This window comes from Sus scrofa, chromosome 9, assembly GCF_000003025.6.
Source record: "Sus scrofa isolate TJ Tabasco breed Duroc chromosome 9, Sscrofa11.1, whole genome shotgun sequence".
NCBI lineage: Eukaryota > Metazoa > Chordata > Mammalia > Artiodactyla > Suidae > Sus > Sus scrofa.
Genome location: NC_010451.4, coordinates 20,714,753 through 20,738,722, shown reverse-complemented (window position 1 = coordinate 20,738,722; position 23,970 = coordinate 20,714,753). Strand labels below are relative to the sequence as shown.

The window sequence follows — 23,970 nt, the reverse complement described above, 5'->3', positions numbered from 1 at the left end:
TCTTCCTGTGGGAAGGAAGACAGCCATGGGAATCAAAATCCAAAAGGACAAGCCACACTCTCTCTCCCAGTGTCCACGTATCAAATCTCATGGCAGGACTTTGGCCTCTTGTGGGTCACGTGCCCATCTCTGAGACCACGAGTCAACAAACTATGACCCAGAAGCCAAATCCCAGTCTGCCTCCTGCTTTTGGACAGAGCTAAGAATAGTTTTGTAATTTCTAAATGGTTGAAAAACAAAAGGAGGCTGATATTTTGCAATACCTGAAAACTACAGGAAATTCAATTCTGTGTCCATTAATTTCAGTTTTATTGGACACCCCATACCCATTCATTTATGTATTATGTTTTCTGGCCTAACAGTGGAATTGATGGAGACCTTACACCTCACAAAGCCTAAAATATCGCTATCTGTTCTTTATAGAAAAATGCAGTTGATTCTGCCTTGGACCAATCACAGAAAACGAGAAGATAAAGACAGGCTAATGAGCCAGATCTGGCACTCAGTTAAGGTTAATTTCTTTTCTTCCTCTTTCCTGACTTCTTTCACTCACATTACAGAGATATAAATGAGCAAGGCATCCGTATGTACCATTCAAGAGTCCTGTGGCCTCTATCTTTTAGGTAAAAACAAAACAAACCCCCAAACCTCCCTTTAATCAGTCTTGCTGTCAAAAAGGCAGAGCAAAAATAGTAAAAGTTCAGAGAAGGGCAGTGAAAATAATTTTCGGCATGCATGGCAGAAGAGCATGGCATGCGAAGAGGAATTCCAAACCTTGGGATCATTTCATTTGAAAAGGAAGGCTCACAGAGGCACAATGTTTACAGAAGAATAAGCTGACGACAGGTATAGGAAAGGCTAATCAGGACCTGGTATTTACTTTTCCCCCCAAATACAAGAACCAGACTGTTTCACGCATTGTATAATAGCCGTGTCACCTTCCACGTTGGAACACTATCAAAGTGAGCTTTACCCTCCCTTCCTACAGACGGTGGTGCCAAACCACACCTCCAGTCCTATCAGTACACAAGACACTCCACTCCACACGTACTATTCAGAATCTAGAGGTTTCTAGCTAGGAAGTGTGTTGCAGCCATGCAGTCCAGCCCTTTATGCTATAAAGCTGAAACCCAGGAAGGTGAAAAGGTTTGTCTAAATTTGAAGGGTGAGTTCATGGCCCATCTTGGCATTGGGGTCAGAGAAACTGGATTGAGGTCCTGGCTAGACCTAAATGACTTTTCTGAGACCCAGTATCCCCCTTTTTAAATTGTTGAGAAATGAAATAATAAAAGTGGCTTAATTCTCAGATCAGTTCATTGCAGCTTAATTCTTAGTTCAGTGCTTTTTCCTCTAAGTCATTCTGCTCCTTGGAATAGCCCAGCATAGGAAAAAAAGTGCAATGCTGGATCATTTTGGGGGGGGGGGAATTGGAAGATGCAGCGTGTACAAACACACACACACACGCACATGCCCACCCTTTACTTCCCCTTACCAACAATAAAGTACAAACTTCAAAAGAAACAAACTTAAAAATGGGGAATGCTGGACTCGGAGACCTTTCCCGGAGTGGAACCCTGTGGTCAGATATTGGCCAGGGCGATCCTTGAACAACTTGGTGGACATCCAAGTCTGTTTTCAGTGGGGAATAAAGTTCATGTTTTGGAGGCAGTATCCTTGACTTTTTTATCCTGTTATTCAAATATTTCCTAATAATCTTCAGCATTTATACACTCAAGAGACCTTGAAGGAAAAGGATGCAGGACTCCAGTCTTTTTTCCTTCCTTTTGCTAATGAATAGATGTTTTCTTTCTGAATTCACTGGCCCTATCACCCCCCCCGCCCCGTTTTTTTCATATTCAAATAACCTTACAAGAAAGAGGTCAAGAAGCCAATGGAAAACTGTAAATTACCAAATTTTTGGTTTGGATTTAATGTTATGAGTGCCTTTTCAATGTGAAAAAAATCTAAGTCGAGAGGAATTGACATTTTAGCAAATATATACACATAATGCATAAATTAGTGAGACTAAGTGTGGGTGTTTCTGGTGCCACCTGTTGGTCACACTGGAAGACTGAACTAGATGCAGTATTGTTGGTCACAAAAATGAACGTAAAATGAAATTGATGCTGTAGCTGCCACAGTTTTGCATTTCGGCAGGCGGGCCAAATGTTGAAATAGGATGACTGTTGCTTGTACATTATCCTTAGTCACAGTTTCTTGGAAGTACAGGGGCATTTTGCTCTTGGTTTTGGCCTTGGTGTATTCACCAATTAAATGCATAGAGAGGAATATAGCATGAGGCATAATCTCTGGGAACGCTGAGATTAATGAACCAATCCACAGAGTCAAGTGATTTTTGTGTCTTGTGATTCAGAACTGGTGTTGGTGCCCTGCCCAGATCCCTTTTACCAGCCAGGGCACCCCGGCAGTTTCCCTGACCTGCTGAGAGTTGGCTAATACAATTCACAGCTACTCCCTTCTCTGGAGAGTTGCCCTTGGCTAAGAGGGAGCCGCCTTGACACGGCAGCTCCATGCACAGGCACCCAGACACATGACCTCCACAGCCAGGGACCAGCAAACGACTGTCACGGGGGTACAAAGGACCAGCCCCCCTAACCTTAAGGGGAGATGACCCCTGTGGTAACACTCGTGCTCCAGAGATCTGCATGGGATCAAGGTGAAGCCAGCCTCCAGCTAAAGCCAAATTCTTGTCTGGCCCTTTACTCCCACCCCCACGTCCCATCCAATCCTGTTTCTCTCATTCTCCTTCTCCTTGAAAACACTCAATAAATCACTCGAACATCTCCAGCTCTGCCTCTAAGAAGCCTGGCCTAAAGCAAGACCTATCCCATGGAAACATCTATCTTTGTAACAATAAAATCCATGAGGGCAAAATAGCGCTCTGGGTCCATGAATGTGCTTTTCCCAACATGTTTGGGAAGCAACACTGAACAAAGTGGCCCCTCTCCACAGGCGACAAAGCCCAGCGAGCAGGACAGCAGCAGTGATACTGCTCTGTGGGACCAAAGACCTGGGTGATGATATAAAATATATCCTTGCAATGGCACTATGCCTGAGTTTTCTGAGAAATGAGTTTAGTTTCAAAATAGCACGTCCGTGCTGGCATTAGACCTAGTGCTCCCAGGGGCAATGAAAAATAACCCGGAATTGGAGGACTTGAGGCTTTACACATTTCTATATCTGCTGGAGGAGCCAGGCCTTTTTGGCTTGTGCCAAAGGAGAACTTTGGGGAGAGGGACAAACACTGCCAGAGGACAATTTTGGAAATCTCATGAGAATGATTGGTTGATTTAATCGGGTTTGGGTTGGAGAAGTTCCAGCTGGTTCTGCAGAAGTGGCAGTGTCAAGTAAGAAGTGGGGACCTTTGGGGATGGTCAGGCCTGGATTTGAATTCTCCTCCACCTGACTGACTCGGTTTTCTCATCTATAAAGTGGGGATCATCATACTTATCTCCTGAAGTTGTGGGAAGGTTGGACATAGTGTCAATTCAGCACCTGGTATATGCTGGTCAGCGAATAAAAGGCAGCTATTTTCTGTACTCAAGCTGTAGCATACACTTATCAAGCCAGCCTCCATCACTGATAAAGGTAATATTTTTAGCTAATTTATTTATTTATTCAATTTGTTTTGAACCCAGTGAGAAAAAGGGTGCTGTTTATTTAGGGCCTCATTGGGTACTGCAAAAAAAAAAAAAAAAAAAAAAGCTATTTTAATTTTTTAAAATCAATCCTCAGATGACCAAGATCCTTCCTTGGAGAAACAAATACAATGGAAGCCATCCCATAGGGTTGAGTAGATTGTTTACCATGTACAAAGGCACCCATTATGGGCAAGTGAGGCTAAAATCTAGCTCTCTCTCTCTCTTTTTTTTTTTTTTTTTTTGTCTTTTTAGGGCCACACCAGAAGCATATGGAGGTTCCCAGGCTAAGGGGTCTAATCAGAGTTGTAGCTGTCAGGCTATGCCAGAGCCATAGCAATGCAAGATCCAAGCTGCATCTGCAAGCTACAGCACAGCTCACGGCAATGCTGCGGATCCTTAACCCATGGAGCAAGGCCAAGGATTGAACCCATGTCCTCGTGGATTCTAGTCGGGTTTGTTAACTATTGAGCCACAATGGAACTCCTAGCTTTCTTTTTCTCTCACCAATCCATGAACCGCTTAGGCAGTGTCCACCTAAAGGGGATAATTTACCAATTCCCACGGAAAATGGCTAGAAGCAGCCCTGACATTGTTCCTGCCCTCTGTTCAGGGTTAAGGTCCCTGTTGTGGGCAGAAGGGGCCAGGAGGACCTCCTGAAGAGAATTACCTAAGCATCAGGCTCTCTAGACCCAACTTCTCCCAACATGCTCTGCCCTTGCAGACAAAGCCTGACAGTGACAGCTGAAAGCCACAGTAATTAGCTGGCAGGGGTCACCTCAAACTATGGTATTGATATGTTCCTCTATCAGTAATACTCAAGGTAAGGTCTGAAAAATTACAATACCATCACTTGGTGTACTTGATGGAAATTCGATTTCCTGGAGTTCCCGTCGTGGCTCAGTGGCTAACGAATCTGACTAGGAATCATGAGGTTGTGGGTTCGATCCCTGGCCTTGCTCAGTGGGTTAAGGATCCAGCGTTGCCATGAGATGTGGTATAGGTCGCAGACGCAGCTCGAATCTGGTATTGCTGTGGCTCTGGCATAGGCTGGTGGCTACAGCTCCGATTACGCCCCTACCCTGGGAACCTCCAAATGCCACAGGAGCAGCCCTAGAAATGGCAAAAAGACAAAAAAAAAAAAAAAAAAAAAAAAAAAAAAAAAGAAATTCCATTTCCTGAGCCAGACACCTTCTAGATGCTAGACTCATTAAAGGTTAAATTAGGGAACAGAGGGCACTCCCGTCATGGCTCAGTGGTTAACAAACCTGACTAGTATCTATTAGGATACGGGTTTGATTTCTGGCCTTGCTCAGTGGGTTCAGGATCCAGCATTGCCGTGAGCTGTGGTGTAGGTTGAAGACATGGCTGGGATCTGGTGTTGCTGTGGCTGTGTAGGCTGGTAGCTACAGCTCCAATTGGACCCCTAGCCTGGGAACCTCCATATGCCACGGGTGCGGCCCTAGGAAAAAAAAAGACAAAAAAAAAAAAAAAAATTAGGTGACCGCGGTTGAAATAATAACTTCCACACAGGCTTACTAACCACTAAGAAGGCTTTGTTGGCCAAGGATTCCCTTTATCGACAAAATCATGGTGAAGAGTTGAATGTTCCTTAGAAAAGCTCATCCTCTTGGAAGAAGCCCAGAGATACTGATGGCCATAGGCTTCCTTTTCCTTGATAACCTCCTTCCACTCCATACCCCATTCCGCCAGCACAAACACAAAATTATCTCTCCAGGGGCTCTTCCTTCTTAAGGGGCTCTTTTTCTCTCTCCCTTTTTTATGGTCTATAGCATACAGAAGGTCACATCCTCCAAAAGGCAGAGGCAACTAGGTGATGGTTATCTATTCTTAAAATTCTTATCTTTTAGAATCATGTTTAGATTTTCTAATGCTCTTTCTAGAGCCCTGGGTTACCCAAGCTCTTCCAAGCAACCTAATTCTGCCCTTGGTGGAAATGCTAACAGTCAGGGAATGTTCACATGATGGGTTATAAAGTTAATGATGCCTTCAGTGTAACACAGGTCTTAGATAACAGCAGTTAACATGTAAACACCTTAACATAAGGTTTGCCAATCAAAGAACCAAATTGAGCTGTCCTATAGCTAACAACTATACTATCAGACATACATCTAGAGTTGTGTCAATTTACTTTGCCTGGTTCCCAGGTAATTAATTCCAAGTGAGCATCGGTGTCATTAAAAAATATGGTTTAAGGGACATTCAACACTTGTGCTAGGAGCTAGAGCTAAAGATAAAGTAAACATAGTCTCAATATTCAAGAAATTCACAATCTAGTAGACGAATGCCTATGGAAGCATCCTGTGACAGAAGACTGTACCATTTAAGGTATTATCATTATGAAGAAGAGAGTCTTACACTATGATTTAGATCCTGAGATCATTAATATTTACTAACCACCATTAAATTTCCACAAAAAAATCTTACTGGTTTGATTGCTGGATCAGTTATAACATCTTTGGCTGCAAGAACTAACAAAGAAACCCAAATAAAAATGACTGAAATAAGGAGAAAAATTTATTTTCTCACTTAACCACAGGTTCAAACATAAGGATACTGGGGTTGATTAATTCAGCAGCTCAATCATATCTGTAAGAACCCAAGTTCTTTCCATCTTTCTGCTTTCTCACTAAAGAGTCAGGGCTCTTTAGAAAAACACCAGATCCTTAAACCAATGAACCACAGTGGGAACTCCAGGCTTGAAAAATTAACCACATATTCATCTTCAACATTTGCCCTGTACTCTGTTTGGTAGCAAAATGGCAGCAACAGTTCTAGTCTTCACATCCTCACACAACATCCAAAAGCTGGAGTAAGAAGAGGTAGATCTTTTTGCTATAATCCTTCCTAAAAATTAGGGAAAATACCCCCCAAGAATAGCCCTCCCTACCTACTTCCATCTCATTGGCTAGAATCATGTCATATGCCAATTCCTAAGCCAATCACTTACAAGGGGAGGGATTTAACCCCCTGTCCTAGAGCTAGAAAAGAGTTCACCTTCCTCTGAAGCACTTGGCAGCCTAATACATTGTTGATAGGAAGGAAAAAGGTTCGGGTGGGGCAAGTAGGGGTGGGAAGAGGTTAATGGCTAAACAACCAACAGTGTCTACCATAATTTATTCCATTTTAAAGATATAGACACTGAGGCTCAGAAAGATTGAGTGGATCAGCATCACATAGCTAATAAACTGTCAATTTAAAGTTTCCCAGCAGATTTCTCTGGCTCTAATGTGAATTAAACCTAACACACTATCCTGTAATCTTGAGCAAGTGCCTTAATCCCTCCAAATCTTTTCTGTCGCTGTTAAACAGACACAACAGTAGTCCTTACCTTTAATCAATTAGGGTACTATATTAATTTAGCTCATGTATGTACAGCACTTTAGCTATTATTTGTTGCCACTGTAGCAGAAAGAACCACATACTGGACAACTCCAGGGGGCACTATTCACCAAGAATATAAGATAAATCATGCTCCTGGAATTTCACCATAGCATCGCCCTTACTAAAAGGCACAGAAAACTTACCTCTAGTGTGAGGAGTGGAGAATTTTGAATTTATGTACAACAACGCAGGCAAACTTTAACCCAGTGCTACAACAAACAGGTGAAGGGAAGCCAACAGAATTTTCCAAGCCCAATAGCAAAAAACCTTCATATATGTATATCTTTAATTCTTGCAAAAACCCTGGGGTCACAAAGAAACTTTGTTATTGCTTTTGTTTTTCCTGTAGAGAGTTACTATGGTGGAGCTTAATTTTAAGAAGGAAACAGAATTTCCTGATTTCCTTGCTGGAAGATATTGTCAGTCAGTCAGCACCCTTTCCAGGGGCCTCATCTTGCCCCTCATGTGCTAAGTGCCAGAACTTCAGCACCATGTAGGAGGCACAGAGCTGCAAAGTCAGAAGGTCTAGGTTTAGCCTTGTTCTGTGTCCAGTTCACAGTGTCAAGGTGAGCACTCAATTACCATGCACTTTCCTCTCTGTATTCATGTACAGCTGCAAATAGGGTGACAAGGTGGGCTCCTTGGCCTCTAAGACCCCTTCCATTCTCTGAGCCACTCCCACTGCTCAGGCCTCACAGGGAGGGAATAATTTTTTTTTTTTTTTTTTTTTTCAGGGCCGCTCCCGCAGCATGTGGAAGTTCCTAGGCTGGGGTCTAATCGGAGCTGTAGCCACCGGCCTACGCCAGAGCCACAGCAACGCCAGATCCAAGCCAGGTCTGCAACCTACACCACAGCTCATGGCAACGCCGAATCCTTAACCCACTGAGCAAGGTCAGGGATTGAACCCGCAACCTCATGGTTCCTATCGATTCATTAACCACTGAGCCACGATGGGAACTCCAAGGGAGGCAATAATTTAGACTTCATCGACCCGCAAGGGGGGCTTACACAGTCACAGCAGCAGAAATGAGGAAGTCATTCGAGACAACTTTTCTGAAACATAATGTATGGACGAGGAGGAAGGAGAGGTGGGTTGGCTGAGGTGGCGGAGTAATGGGCCACCCTCAAGGGCAGGCTGGGGGCAGGGGGGAGGGGAGGAGTCTAATTGTTCTTAGTGCATGACTGGTCACATGAGGCAGTCTTACTGAAAAGGAGAAAAGGCGTGGTTTTACAGAGCAATCTATACCCTAGCTCCCTGTATATGCAATCTGAAGCCTCAGGTCTGAGAAATGGGTCTGCTGCTGCTTCCCCACAGCCTCGTCTCCATAGGAATCCCGGTTTCTCCAGGAAGGAGGTGGAAGGAAGATGGCTGATATGACAGAAAGAATCCAAGAGTCCTGGAGGCAGGGTAAAGGAGAGCTGTTTTGAGTGCTGTCTTCGATAAGTCATTTCCCCTCCAAAGAGTCTTAGATGCTTCATCTATTGAGTTCTGCACCCGATGATCTAAAAGATTCCTTCCAGGTCTCTAGCAGTCTAACAGATGCTATCAGCTACTACTATTTCTTTGCATGTGTATGAAAACTGTTTTCTTTAAATGTGTCTCTTCTTGCTTTAGGATAGGAATGGTATGGTTTCTTGAAGGCGAAAGAGATAATGGAGAAAAACTAAGGCAGTCAAATACTTGAAACTGAAAAACTGAGGGCTGCTGAAGGCAAACCAGATAAAAATGCAGGCACCTGGATGTGATCAATGAGGGCTTCTTGGGGGAGCAATTTCAGTTACCTCATCAGTGCACACAGGAAAGACTCAATAAACGGTTAACTTACAATCATGACTAGACTAGAAGGTAGCTGACTATCAAAGATTCTCTCAGGGACCCTGTTTCCTCATCTATAAAATGGGAGGAGTTCCAATCATGGCTCAGTGGTTAACAAATCTGACTAGGAACCATGAGGTTGCGGGTTCAATCCCTGGCCTCGCTCAGTGGGTTAAGGATCCGGGGTTGCCATGAGCTGTGGTGTAGGTCACAGACGTGGCTCAGATCTGGTGTTGCTGTGGCTGTGGAGTAGGCTGGCGGCTACAGCTCCAATTAGACCCCTAGCCTGGGAACCTCCATATGCCATGGGTGTGGCCCTAGAAAAGACAAAAAAAAAAAGACACAAACATAAAAAAATAAAAAAGATAAAATGGGGAGAATACAGTAGGTACTCTACAGGTTTGTTCATTTAACAAATATTTACTGAGCACAAACTAGGCACCAGGGATGTATTTGTGAATAAGACAGTTAAGACCCTGTCCTCATGGAGAGTCGTTCTCGTTAGGAGAGAGACAGAGTTAATAAGCAAGCAGGTAAATAACCAAGACAGTGATAGGCATGGATAAGTGCTGTGAAGGAAATGAAACAGAGTAAGGAGTGAGGGATGGAAGGGAAGGCTGAGACATGAGTGTTCAGGGAAGAGCTTGCAGAGGAAATGACACTTGTCAGGAAGGAGCAGCCATGGGAAGTTGGGGGAGAGCAGCCTTGTAGGCTGAGGAGCTGGCAAAGCCTCTACGGCAGGAACTGGCCGGTGTGTCTGGGGGAAAGAAGGAAGGTCACTGGAGCTGGAGCGTGGTGGGCAAGGCATTGAGTGTGACTGAAGGGGAGGGGAGATGGGGCCTGATCTTACAGGACCGTGTAGGTGTGGGCATGAGAGTTTTATTCCAACAGCAATGGGAAACCGCCGCAAGGCTTTCAGCTGGAGAGGAAGCTGATTGTGGAAGCTGATTTGTAAAGATGCTGTGTAGAGAAGAGACTGCCCATGAGCCACGGTGGAAGCAGCAGGTCTGTTAGGAGACCTTGAGTGAGTTAGGGTTGATGAGGCTCATTTGCTGGGGGTGGAGACTGAGAGAGGTAATTCAGGTTGAGGATATATTCTGGAGGGCAAGTGTTTTAAGTGAGGTCATCTCTGTAAAATACCTAGTGGAGAGAATGACAGAAGGGGTTCAATCAGGTGTTTGTACAGATAATAGGATCTGGTGTAGCAGGCCTGTTGCAATTCCATAAGTCAAAGAGAATTTGGCAAATATTTGGGTCACAGAGCAAGTTAGCAAACTGGTTCAGTCACTCTTTTTTTATGTGGCACAAGTCGCCCTTTGGGACCTCAGTTTCCCCATTCAGAAATGAGAAATGGACCAGGTGAACTCAGAGGCACCTGCCAGAGCTAACATTCTAGGAATCTTTTTTTTTTTTTTTTTTTTTTGCAACCCCATGGCATATGGAGTTTCCAGGTCGGGGATCAGATCCAAGCCATAGCTGTGGCAATGCCAGATCCTTTAACCAACTGTGCCGGGCCAGGGATCAAACTTCATCCTGGAACTTCAGAGACACCACTGATCCCATTGCACCACAGTGGGAACTCCTATTAATCTTTTTTATGGGATCTATCAGTCAGGGATGATTGAAGACGTAGGGTCACTCTGAGTGAGGTAGAATCAATAATTTATAATAAGTATCAACCCCTCTCAAACTGTGGCAGTCCAGTGTGGGTGCTGGGCCTGAAGTCATTACAGATCAGCCAGCCCTGCAATCAAGAGGGAAAGCTGGGCACAAATTTTGGGAAGTCAAGGGCATATCAGACAAACTGGATCCCACATCTATCTCTAACCACCTCTCATCTTGATGATGCAGGCAACCTGCAGAAGCAAGGGTCCTTGGTCACAGAACTACGCATGCGCCTGGCCCAGGACCCAGAGAGGCTGAAGGAGATGGTGTGGGTCCAGATTCTGGCCCATGTCAGCAAGGAGCCAGCAGTTAGAGACAACATGCATGAAATGCCATTGGGCCAGGCACTCAACACTGACTTTCTGAGCACAAAGTCCTGCTTCACTTCCACCTCCCCAGTCTCGGGCCAATTTCTCTTGTGATCAATCCCAATCTAGAACCATGCAAGGAAGGGAATTCTGGGAACTATACTTCCACTGCAGCTAAATGGACACAGCACAAAGCTACCAGAGTCCACTCTTTGTCAACCTGGCAGTCACATACCCTTCTTTTAACCATACTTAACTTCTAAATAAAAATAACAGCAAAACCATGCCTCCACTTAACATGACACAACTGTCCCTCGTGCAGCTGAAAACAATACTATACTTCTCCCCCAGAAAGGATCTAAAGTCGGTTTATCCATCTTTAGGTGACAGCCATTCTTTCACTAGCTGAGCCATGCTCTCCTTTGATATTTGGTTAATTCTGTTGTGGTTCTATATTGCCAAGTAACAAACCAATCTAAACCTACAGGCATTGCAACAGACTGAATGTTTGTGTTCTCTGAAAATCCATGTTGAAATCCCCAGTGTGTCCCCATTGGAAATAGGGACTTCAGGGAGACGATCAGGTCATGAAGGCAGAGCCTCATGAATAAGATTACTGTCCTTTTTATAAGAGAGACCCCAGAGAGTCCCCTTGTCCCTTCTGCTATGTGAGGATACACACATCGCCTTTTTATGATGTAGCTTTGGAAGTCACTACCTGTCACTGACACCATACTCTTTTGGTTACAAGCAAGCCCTTCCAGATTCAAGGGAAGGGAACATATACCCTGCCCTTTAATGGGAAGAATGTCGAAGAAATTAAGGCTATGTTTTAAAACCACCAGCTGGGACTCTGTCTAGGCTAGTTCATGTTATCACAGCAGGTGGCCATTTCACCTTTTGGTAATTATTTAGCATCATTTTTATCCTGTTCATTTCTCACTTATGTCAACTGATGAGAGCAATGCCTATGAGAATATTATTTCAGGTGCCTTCCTTCTATATGCGTCCCTGGATCTCTTGGAAACGCATTCACAGTCCACAGCTAAGCTCACATTCCAATTCTTTCTACAAATGTGATCCCCTGACTTATAATTCCTTGGCTTGAGAACCCCTGCTTACCGCCTGTCTTGTGATATATATGATTCCTAAGAGCTTTCGCTGACAATAATGAGAGGAGTGGTCAGCTAGCTAACGAATAGTGATAGGAAAATGTTTTGGGCTGATTCATGAAGTAGAGAAACAGATTTCTGAATCAAGTAACACTTTGGGCTAAGACACTTTCCTACCTTAAAAGGTTTAAGAATCAGCACAGCAAAATAGAAAAGGAAAAAAAAAAATGGTTGGCAAAACAACCAAGTTCAGAAGAAAGCCAAAAGCTGTCTTGCAGGAGTGGCTTATAGAATAGACGACCATCATTCTGGGACCAGTTAAGTTGTATTTTGGTTGTCATTTATACCCAGCACATAATGAAGACTCTCTTTTTCTGAAGAATTAGAGCACTCAAAGCCTGAATCATTCATTTATTTACTCAACAAGAGCTACTGAGCTCATTCTTTGGATCAGATAGGGTTTTTCGTTGCTGTTCAGCAGCACAATGGTGAAGACACAGCCTCTGACCTCAGAGGGTTGTAAAGGAGATTGAAAACAAAACAAAACAAAAACAAAGAGACCAAACATACCACAGAAAGGGCGCTCAAGAAAAAGCACTTAACAAGCTTGTTTCACCCTTGGTCTCATGTCTTAATCTCCTCCAATGTGACTGTAAGCTCCTTGAAGGCAGAGATCCCCCTTTTTTTATCTGCATGTCACCCAGTACCCAGCTCAGTGACATGTCCACAATGGTTATTTGAACTAAACATCACTAAACATTTGCTAGTGGCTTGACTGATAAAAACTGAAATGGAACGAGGTTGTGGAGGTACAAAATGTTTGCATTATTTTTTTGCCCCCTGCAAAGGTTCTTAGGTGCCGCTCTGTACATTAGACCATCACTCCTGCCAAGTATGAGTGTCCTCTGTACCACCTTGTGCTTGGAAGGACAAACAGGGCTTCGATTCCTTGATGTCCAAGAGCTCTGTGGTGACTTAATTCTTCGCTCTTGGCTAATGGTACCATGAATAAGAAGAGAGGTTGGCTCTGCCATTTCTTAACCACTTGGGGCCTGTGATTCCTCAACTTTGACCAAGATTACTGTTCCCTTCTGCTTTACTCAGCATACATGTTCTTGTTTTATAACTAGTTTGAATGCAGGAGAAGCAGCAGCACCCGGACTATCTATAAACTGATGGCATGGGGCATGGCTTTTCCCCAGGCTTCTGTTGTCCCACAGTAAACTCCTAACCCTTATGAGGTTTTAGTCACAGTGCATTTTCCCCTCCAAAACCAAACAGGGTAAGAATGAACCACTTTCTTGCATTTTCTATCAAGACAGCTCTTTGTGAGTTTTAAATGTTCTGTCCAGATTCAAAGAAGCTGGTTTCTTCATGAGTGGTTGGAATAAGACTTTTCTTGGAAGCTACTGAATATGGATTAGTTGGATTGTTTCGCAGGAAATAAAAAGCAGGCTCTAGGGTGACTACTTCAGCACTTAATTGGGTTAGCAAAGAACTGCAAATGAGAGGTTTCCCTTAGGAGGGAAAGGATGTTTATGGGCTCTCCCCCCTCCCCCTAGGTGGTGGATTTTAACCTAAACGTTAGTCTTCAAATGCAGCCTTTAATTTAGGAACCATTACAAGAATCTATTAGAGCAGAAAATGTCAGGTTGAAAAATTAACACATCACAGGAGTTAATTAGAACCCAGCCTCTCATTAGATGCAAATGGAGAGCCCTCCAACCGCCCGACAGCCTGCTGAAGTCATGTTTGTTGCCGCTCCAAAGTGGCTGCATCTTTATTACTCAGAGAGTGGATGGAGGTAGCTGCCCAGGCACCAAGACCAGAGCCACCAGGGGCCCATGGCCTGTCCTTTAGGTTAATAGAAGGTCTGTTGCCCAGTCCCTATCTTTTGCGCCTCTCCTACACGCTCTGCATGGGACAGGGTGGATAGCCTTCTGTCTGGAACTCCCTTGGGGAAGTGTTTTCTGCAACAAAGACAAACATGCCATGCCTGTCACCGGGAGCAGATTGGCGACTGTGTAAACCGCTCTGGGAGAGGGAGGCTGAGGGGCTCCAGGCCATTCAGACTTAGCTCTAAGTCGTGGGCTTTGTTTTCTTTCCACATTCAGACTGAAATGTGATTCCCCTGGCTTTCTTTTTTGGAAAATACCTGCGATGAGTTCCATGCCGGGAAAGAAAAGCTGTTGACAGGAAAAGCTTCTGATGGGCAAAGGGCTTTTTCAAGTGTTCTCAAAGGAGACAGTCGTTTCTAGCAGGCTGAGGCGGAGATGCCAGGGCGCTGGGGAAAAAAAAATGTCCAAATCACAAAAGGGTCATCTCTAACTAGGGATTAGGCAACCTCCCCTTCGAGAGCAATGCCATGCACAGAATTCGGGGCCAGGCAGATATCCATCGTCGGAGTCCTTCTCTGTCACTAACCATACGTTCCTGGGCAAGTGGCGTAAACTCTTTTACTGTCCCCCTGGTACAGTGGGAACAACAGTTATCACAAGCTGTTGCGTGAAATAAGTGACATGATGCCTGCAGTGCATGTAATACAATATCTGGCCAGAGTAAAGGTAGAATATGAGTTATTATTGATTTGACAATAGTATTCCTTCACCCAATACTAATGGGTTCTCTCTGGGTGCCAGGCCCTGTGCAAGGGACAGCTCCTGCTCCTTGACACCATGGAATTCATTATTTAATAAACCATGTACACATACCTTTAGCACAAGGCTATGCCCCCTCCCCTCCCTGCAAGTACTCTGGTGTAGAAGTACCAACTGCACACAGGTCTGCTTTGTCAAGAAGCTCAGAGTTCTGCTGGTCATCCCCCTTTGAGTAGCCCTCCAAACTTAGCTGCCTCTACCACAATTTACCTACATATCTCTCTGTGTGCACTTATCACATCCAGTGACAGTTGTCTGTCTGTTCTTTGTCTCCTCCTGTGAGTTCCTTTCATTCATCTAGTCACTTACTCATCTCTGTAGGCCAATGGGCTCAGTTTCATGCATTACTCTGCACAGACATACAGAAGATTCAACCCTACTGCTCAGTATAAAGATCTCCAGCTGGATTTACTGGGAAAATAATCCTGCCCTCTCTTTCTGAAAGGTCAGTCTCCTTTGGGCCTCTGTTTGGTTGGTCTTTCGTTTCCTAACAATCGCATTGGTTCTAGCCTCGGTTTCTTCATTTCTTTAAGGGGATAAGAGAGTCTCCTTCCCTGGAAGGTTATAATGATGACTGGAGACAATGCAGCCTATATGGGCCCAAAACTGTAACAGGCACAGAGCCAAATATGAAAAAAAGTTGATTCGATTCTTGCCCTCAGCCAGGTCCAGTTGGTATAATATAAAATAAAATTAAAACTACAAGACATAATTTGAGCTCCATATGAGTTGTACAGAGGTCCTTCTAACTTCCATCCAGCCTCTGCCATATGCCAGACTTGGCTGAAATGGGAAGATATAAACACACAAAAACTTGATCCTTGTCATGAAGCCCCTGGAAAACGGTGTGTTGGACAAAAGAAAAAAAAAAAAAAAAGAAAAAATCTCAGGAAGAGAGTAGAAAGCTCTTAATCCAGATCCTCAGCTCAGACCTGGGCTGCAGGAGTGGTCTTTGGTACCAGACTGGAAGGCAGGAGGCTGTCCCACGACAAGAACAATAACCAAGTTATTTGGCACTAACTATGTGCCAGTCAGTGTGATAAAGGATTTACACGCTTTATCTCATTTAACTCCAAAAGCAATTGTGTGTCATAGATATGAACTTCCTTATTTTACAGATGGCCGGTTTGAGGCTCAGAGAGGACAGTGCCTTGACCACAGTTCTGCCAGGAGTAAATGGTTTAGGAATTCACCTGCTTAGGGTTTCACTGGCCCAACTGCAAAGTGGAGAGTGTGGGCAGCACAAAGCACCGTCCAAGGAGGGCTGAGAGTAAGAGGGGAAAGTTGGGTCCAAACACGGCTCACATGATCCCCAGGACCCTGGCAGAAGCAGAATAAGTTAGAAAGAGATGCAGGCTGCAGAGGAGAGATGTCCGGGAAGCTGGGGGAGGGGAGCCCTGGTGGTTGGGCGCCTTTTCAGCCCCCCCCCTCCCGCGTGCGTAGGTCAAACCTCTCCCCTCCCGCCCTCTCACCCTCCCAACCTTATTTAGAAACCCGTGTCCCCGAGACAGGAAGGGCGGCGGGCCGAGAAGCACGGAGCGTCCCGGTCTCATTTCCTTTCGAATCCCCCTGTGGAATTTCATTTCGTACGGTGAGGAAATCGGAGCGCGAGACCGTCGGCTGGTCGACTGGTCGGCTGCTCTGGGGCGCCTCCCACACTCGCGGCTGGAGCCCGGCAGCTCCGGGGTGCAGGTCGGGCCGAGGCTGGGGGCGGGGAGAGGGGGCCGGGCTCCAACCCTAGCAAGTTCCGAGTGAAAATAGCTGAGAGGTCGCGCTGTACCAGGCACCGTGCTAAGCGTTTTACGCATTATCTCTAATCCTCCCAAGTCTCTTTACGGATGAGGAGACCGACGCCGAGAGGCTGAGCAATTTGCTCAAGGTCACACAGCCAGGATTTAAAGCCCTAATCTTTGCAAATCCAAACCCCGTGTCCTTTGTGTACGTTTCGCTGCCTGATGGGAAGGCGGCCACGGGCCGAGGTGACAGCTGGAAGACAGAAAGGAAAAGGAGCCGACTGATCTGGGAGCACTTCTCACCTGGAAGAGTGGGGGCAGGCTGGCCCGGCCGGAGCGCCTCGGCTCCATCCCGGCCTGGCCCCGGAGCGTCGCGAACAGGGTGGGAGGAAAGCGAGCCGGGAAGCGGGGCGGGGCGCTTCGGGGCGGGAGGGAGGGACCATGGAGTGGGGGGAGGTGGCGGGCGGGGGCCTGACCCTGCCGGGGCAGGGCCCCGCCCCTCGCTGGCCACGGCGCTCGGCCATTGGAGATACGCGCTGTCCGTCCCGCCCCGCCGCCGCCCAGCGAACCTCCAGCGCCGCGGAGGGCTTCAGCGGAGAGAGCGGCGCGGCGCTGGGTGCTGGCGGGCTTTGCAGACGCAGAGCGGACGCGGCCCGCACTGGGTTTGAGGGCTCGCCTTCTGTAGCCATGACCCTCGCAGTCTGTCCTTTGGCCCCGGCGCGAGGTGTCTAATACCCCGCACAGTCGCGCGCAGCTGCGAGAGCCGGCCGCTGCCCCCTCGTCGCCCTTGGCGCCTTATCACTCTCCCTTTCCCGGAGCTGGGAGCAGCGCGGGCAGCCGGCGCCCCGGTGCAAACTGGGGGTGTCTGCTGAAGCAGCCCCCGCCGCCGCTGCCCCCGGCTCTGGCCATGGCCTGGCGGGGCACAGGGCCGCGCGTCCTGGGGGAGCCCGGGGGCGTCGGTCTCAGTCTGCGGCTGCTGCTGCTGCTGCTGTGCTCCTGGGGCCAGCACGGGGCTTCGGGGACGAGGAGGAGCGGCGCTGCGACCCCATCCGCATCTCCATGTGCCAGAACCTGGGCTACAACGTGACCAAGATGCCCAACCTGGTGGGGCACGAGCTGCAGACGGACGCCGAGCTGCAGCTGACAACTTTCACGCCGCTCATCCAGTACGGCTGCTCCAGCCAGCTGCAGGTGGGCGCCCCTACCCCCACCCCGGGCGGGACCCTTCGGGCAGGGACGCCGCAAACTAACTCCGTGGAGTTCTTGCCAGGTCGAGCCCCCTGTCCTCTTCCTAGGCTGAAGGGTAGGACTATCCTGGAAAAGTGATTTCCATCCCCACCCCCACTTTTCTGTCCCTTCTCAGGGACTGGAAGCCAAAACGTTGTGTAAGTCATCTGGCCTGCGAAAGAACCCACTCTTACACCCCGCCCTTCCGTTTTTCTCCCCTGCCCACCCGTGTCTGGCCAAGCCCCTATCCCCAGTGGAGCTGAAGTTATCTTTGCCAAGGGTTCTGGCCGCCGCTGCTCGGTGGGCGAGTCCCCGGCAGGGCAGCCAGCTGCAGCTAAGACTTGGAAGGAGAGATAAGGAGACGGGGCAACTTCTCCTCACTGACCTCCCTTCTCCCCCATATTTCTTGGGTGTGTTATTTAATGACTATTTCTGTAGAATATGGCCCCTCGTGTTGTCCTGCGGGATTTTAGAGGTCGTGCAGGAAGGAATGGTTGCGGTGGTTGAGTTCCTTCTTATCCTCAGGGTTAAGGGCAGGTTTAGTACTTGGAGAGGGAGAAGACATCACTTGGGGAAAAGGTGATGGTACAGTCAAGCTTCAGAAAGCAGTCTATGTATTGGAAGTTTTGGTGGTGTTTTTTGGTTTGGGTTTTTTTTTTTTTTTTTTGCAGTCATTAAAAATTTTAAAGGTTATGTAATAGTATAGAACAATGCAATCCTATCATAGTAAGTGAATTTTCATATACAAGGCGATTATAATCTTACAAAAATAACCAGTTTATTAAGAAAAAAAAAAAGAACTGAAAAGGAATTTCTTTAAATGTTAACACTAGCTGTATTTTGGTTGGTGAGGCTATGAATGATTTTTTTAGAAATTTAGAAAAGAGAGAAGTTGGGGGAAACCAGAGGGTAGCTAAAAGCTTCAGAAATCTGCGGTTCTGGCTGTAACTCCTGAGAGATAAGAAACGGGCAGGCAGCTGACTGACTAGGTGCAGGGATTTTACATAGGTCATTTGAAAAGTTGGACTGTGGTTTCAGAAAGATGGTTGGGATTAGACCTGTTGCTGGTGAAATGTCCCTGTGGAAGTTTCAGGACTTTAGAACTAGGTTCTGAAAGATTAAGAAAATGATTCTCCAGCTCTCAGTTTGGAAACAGCACATATCCTGACATCAGTGGCAATTTTGTTGGCGAAAGAGCTTTTGCAGGGATATATATTTTTAATTACATGTATCCTGGGGAGCAGCCAAGCTGTTCTGAAGGACAGGACTGGATCCCTTTACATGCTGGAAAATAGTTACTTGTAACCCTAGACTTCATAGACAACATCTGTAAGGAGCCAAGCAGACTGTTTATCAATGCTGGAGGAATTGAGGACAGCAACTGGACTCTCCCCTGCTGCTATTGCAGTTTCAGGGACTGAACATTTGTATTTTCCTATTGTGCTTCATTATTATTCATTGAGGAAACCTGGCCAAACAAACCCTTAGTATCCAGGAGACTTCCACCTGCAACCCATCGTGGGGTTTAAGAGTGTCTCTTAGGAGATTTTCTGTTTCAGTATGAGACTGATTCACGTATCATTACAGGGGATAAGTAGAGAAAGGAGAGAATGTTAACGTGAGTGAGAGCTGGATCTACATTTATTTTTACAGTGATAAGGAAATGGGGATGAAAATAAATCACCCCATCACCAGAATGACCAAGTCGTTTGAGTCATTGGTCCAGCTCTTTCAAATAGTGGCTAAAAGGGGAGGGAGACTCAAAGGCAGTTTTTTAAGGTTTATTTCTTTATGTGTTGTGCAAAAAGGGGTTATGTCATTCCTCAGGTCCCTTTTATATAGTTATTTATCTATGTCTTCCTAGAAAGGATTACTACACCCCAAAGAAGAAAAGTGTGTGAGTGAAGGAATATTAGACACTCTTGTTTGAGGTCAGAGTCAGCAGTCCTGGACTCCCTGTAGGCTGGTTTAAGACTAGACACGTCCTTGGCCTGGAAGCATTCAAGGCAGTTTTGTGCAAGCATTCGGTCACACTTGGAAGTCATTGTTTTCTTTGTTCCTTTCGTGACTTTTCCAGTTCTTCCTTTGCTCGGTGTATGTGCCAATGTGCACGGAGAAGGTCAACATCCCCATCGGCCCCTGCGGTGGCATGTGCCTTTCGGTCAAGAGACGCTGCGAGCCCGTCCTGAAGGAATTCGGATTCGCCTGGCCGGAGAGCCTGAACTGCAGCAAATTCCCCCCCCAGAATGACCACAACCACATGTGCATGGAAGGGCCAGGGGACGAGGAGGTGCCCTTACCTCACAAAACCCCCATCCAGCCCGGGGAAGAGTGCCACTCCGTGGGAACCAACTCCGAGCAGTACATCTGGGTGAAGAGGAGCCTGAACTGCGTTCTCAAGTGCGGCTACGACGCCGGCCTGTACAGCCGCTCGGCCAAGGAGTTCACAGATATCTGGATGGCCGTGTGGGCCAGCCTGTGCTTCATCTCCACCGCCTTCACCGTGCTGACCTTCCTGATCGATTCGTCCAGGTTTTCCTACCCGGAGCGCCCCATCATATTTCTCAGTATGTGCTATAATATTTATAGCATCGCTTATATTGTCAGGCTGACCGTAGGCCGGGAAAGGATATCCTGCGATTTTGAAGAGGCAGCAGAACCTGTTCTCATCCAAGAAGGACTTAAGAACACAGGATGTGCAATCATTTTCTTGCTGATGTACTTTTTTGGAATGGCCAGTTCCATCTGGTGGGTTATTCTAACACTCACTTGGTTTTTGGCAGCGGGACTCAAGTGGGGTCATGAAGCCATAGAAATGCACAGCTCTTATTTCCACATTGCAGCCTGGGCCATCCCTGCAGTGAAAACCATTGTCATCTTGATTATGAGACTGGTGGATGCGGATGAACTGACGGGCCTGTGCTACGTGGGGAACCAGAACCTCGATGCCCTCACGGGCTTTGTGGTGGCGCCCCTCTTCACTTACCTGGTGATCGGAACTTTGTTCATTGCTGCGGGCTTGGTGGCCTTGTTCAAGATCCGGTCGAACCTTCAGAAGGACGGGACAAAGACAGACAAGTTGGAAAGGCTGATGGTCAAGATTGGGGTCTTCTCAGTCCTGTACACGGTGCCCGCAACCTGTGTGATCGCCTGTTATTTCTATGAAATCTCCAACTGGGCGCTCTTCCGGTTTTCTGCAGACGACTCCAATATGGCGGTTGAAATGTTAAAAATTTTTATGTCGCTGCTGGTAGGCATCACTTCAGGCATGTGGATTTGGTCTGCCAAAACTCTGCACACGTGGCAGAAGTGTTCCAACAGATTGGTGAATTCTGGGAAGGTAAAGAGAGAAAAGCGAGGGAATGGTTGGGTGAAGCCTGGGAGAGGCAGCGAAACTGTGGTATAAGGCTAGCTAGCCTCCACGCTTTCCAGATTTTGAAGGGGGAATGCCAGCATTTCAGTGCAAATGCTACTAAAAGCTTCATGCAGCGAGTCTCAGTCTGAACAAACTAGCCACACTTCAGTGACCTCTTCCCCCCGCCCCCTCCGCCAACCCACAACCCACCGCTACTCTCCCTCCCCTCTCCCCCCAGCATCATAAAACAGATGATTTTGCTGCAAACTTTTGGAATGATCCAAAATGGAAAAGCCAGTTAGAGGCTTTCAAAGCTGTGAAAAATCAAAACATTGATCACTTTAGCAGGTCGCAGCTTGGAGCGTGGAGGTCCCGCCTAGATTCCAGGAGGTCCAGGGCGATGCTGCTTTTCCCTGCAGGATGGGATTTGAGCTGTGAGTAGACAACTTGCAGGGAGAAAGATTAACTTTTTTAACCCTTTAAAAATTTAAATACTAACTGGGTCTTTCAGATAGCAAAGCAATCTATAAACACTGGAAACCCTGGGTTCAGAGAAGTGTTACAAGAGTTTTATAGTTTGGCTGATCTAACATAAACATTTTCTGCGGTGCACTATCTGCTGTTTAGAACTCTGGATTGCTCTCCCAAGAGGTGGTGTCAGAATCTTTCAGTGCCTTTGTCATAAAACAGAATTGTTTGAACAAACAAAAGTACTGTACAAACACACATAAGGTATCCAGTGGATTTTTCTTCTCTCTCTTCCTCTTAAATTTCAACAGCTCTGCGCTGGGCTGCTGCTGTTTTCCCCCTTTTACGTTAATGACTCAAAATAGGTATTTTTATAGGAATTTTTGCACTGCAGCATGCCTAATGAGGGGGAAAGGAAGGGCGATTCACTTTCTGACAATCACTTAATTCAGAGGAAAATGAGATTTACCAAGTCGACTTACCTTACCCGCCCCAGAGACCTATTGGTTGAGCCATGGGGACTTAATATATTTTACTTTGTGTGATTGCATCTATGCAGACGCCAGTCTGGAAGAGCTAAAATGTTAAGTTTCTTGGCAACTTTGCATTCACACAGATTAACTGTGTAATTTGTGTGTGTCAATTACAATTAAAAGCACATTCTTGGACCATGACATAATAGTTACTCAACTGACTTTAAAACTATGGTCAGCTTGCATTCTCAGAATGATAGTGCCTTTTTTTTTTTTTTTTTTTTTCCTCTCTCTCTTTAGCATAAGAATGTTATCAGAGTCTGGTCTACTTACCACTGTGGAGAATTTTTCCATTTTGTAGAGGGAGCTAAGGACAGCTAATCCAACTACTTGGTGCATAATTGTTTCCTAGTAATTGGCAAAGGCTCGGTGTAAGATTTCATTGGAGGCAGTGTGGCCTGGAGTATTTATATGGTGCTTAATGAATCTCCAGAATGCCAGCCAGAAGCTTGATTGGTTCGTAGGGAATAAAGTGTAGACCGTATGAAATGAGCTGCAAACTCTAACGGCACAGGTCTTAATTGCCTCTTGCGGAGGTATCCAGAGCTTTTAAAAATTATGCTTTACGTGCCTCACAAGGGGGTACCCCCTAGCGGCCTCTCCAAAGTTGCAGTCCTTTTAAAATTGTAACTGGCCTTTCCCCTAACCCGCCTTAGGCCTTCTAATCACCACATCTCTGGGACAAATTGTGGACGATGTCGATGTCGCAGGTTGCTGTCCTTGAAGTTCATACCTGTCTTTGCTTCAGCAACTCCTCTGCGATGACTCACTCATTTATTTATTCATGCCCTTCCCTCTGCTCTAAAACAGGTAGGAAAGCGCTCTTACCAAATTTCTTTGTGGAAAAGTATTTCCAGGGACCCCAAATCCCAAATAGGAGTTCCAGTTCTAGAAATGAGCATGGGGTTTTTTTGGTGTGTTTGGGCCTTGCGCCCCCGGTGGAACATTTGCCTCCTTCTCTTCTCTGTTTGGGCTGGCTTCTCGAGCTGAGATGAAGGTGCAGGTGAGGTGTGTTGCGTGCTTTGGAAGGGCCAGTCTTGGGGGCTTCAGGTGCAGACACTTAAGTGAGCACGGGTGGCCCCTGCTGTGTGTGCTGAGCCTGGCTGGACTCTGGGGCAGGGCTCCAGGAACATGAGAAGCGATCTCCAGAAGGACCAGTTGAACTCCATCAGAGACCAGGTCGCCTATGAAATGTAGCATGTGACCGGCCTGTGCTGCCTGGAGACGGTTCCCATAGCTGGCCAGGGCCCCGGAGCCTGCACCCAGGGGCAGAGCCTGCCCTTACTCACGCTCCGCTCCAGTGTCTTGGGAGTTGTGCGGCGACTCCGGCCCAGGAAAGGGGAAGGAGGACCAGGCAGCTGGGTGCTGGCCTGGCTGTTGGCGTGTAGGGCTTCGTGATGCAGTTCTTGGAATGTTTCCGTGACTGTGTGACCAAGGCAGCACCTAGCAGCGGGCCAGGCACAGAACGGGTGCTCTACTAGTAATGATGAGTTCTTGGGTGGACCCGGACGCCTGAGTTCTGGAGCTTGCTGTGTTGCAACATGTCCTTTCCGTACATCTCTCGCCTTCTCAGGGGAAGTATGTTTGCTCGGAAGTGGCCATGGGTGCAGACTGGATGCGTAGCCTTGGCGATGTCACAGGGTTATCGGCTGTTCCTTTCACATTCCAGACCCTGGAGAGTGTTAACGGTTTCAGGAAAGGAGCTTTGTGGCTGAGGCGTCAGTTACCAGTTCCCTTGAAGTGACTCCGTCACCTCTTAAGTTGGTATCTGTTAAAAAAAAAAAAAAAAAGCGACTTCTCAGAATTATCAGCACATTTATCAAGTGCCAACTGCACGTAAAGCCCTGTGTTAAGCACCTTAGGGGTTGTCGGTGGGGCGGGTAAGCGCTGTTCTCCTGACTGAGCTGGATGGGGACGCGCCTGGGTCTTTCGGGAGGAGCGGGGCCTCTGCATCGCACCGCCGCCTGTTTCTCCGTCTCCGTCCCAGAACCCTCTTTCTGGGTCTTTCTCCCTTTCACACGTCACTCATCCC

General features: G+C 46.8%; 2 protein-coding genes across 2 annotated transcripts; one reads left to right on the top strand and one right to left on the bottom strand.

The window, feature by feature from the left end:
- LOC106504840 (translation initiation factor IF-2-like) lies at positions 12,584-17,081 on the bottom strand. Its single transcript, XM_013979237.2, has 3 exons — positions 16,659-17,081; positions 14,121-14,249; positions 12,584-13,935 (listed from the first exon to the last, which is right to left on the bottom strand). Exons 1-2 carry the CDS (start codon positions 17,042-17,044, stop codon positions 14,201-14,203), a joined length of 435 nt encoding a protein of 144 aa, XP_013834691.1. The 5' UTR covers positions 17,045-17,081; the 3' UTR covers positions 12,584-13,935; positions 14,121-14,200.
- On the top strand, positions 17,263-23,728 carry FZD4 (frizzled class receptor 4). The gene is given in 3 exon segments (XM_005667210.3): positions 17,263-17,344; positions 17,347-17,546; positions 19,660-23,728. Coding segments are annotated over 3 exon segments (1,611 nt in total). The 3' UTR covers positions 20,989-23,728.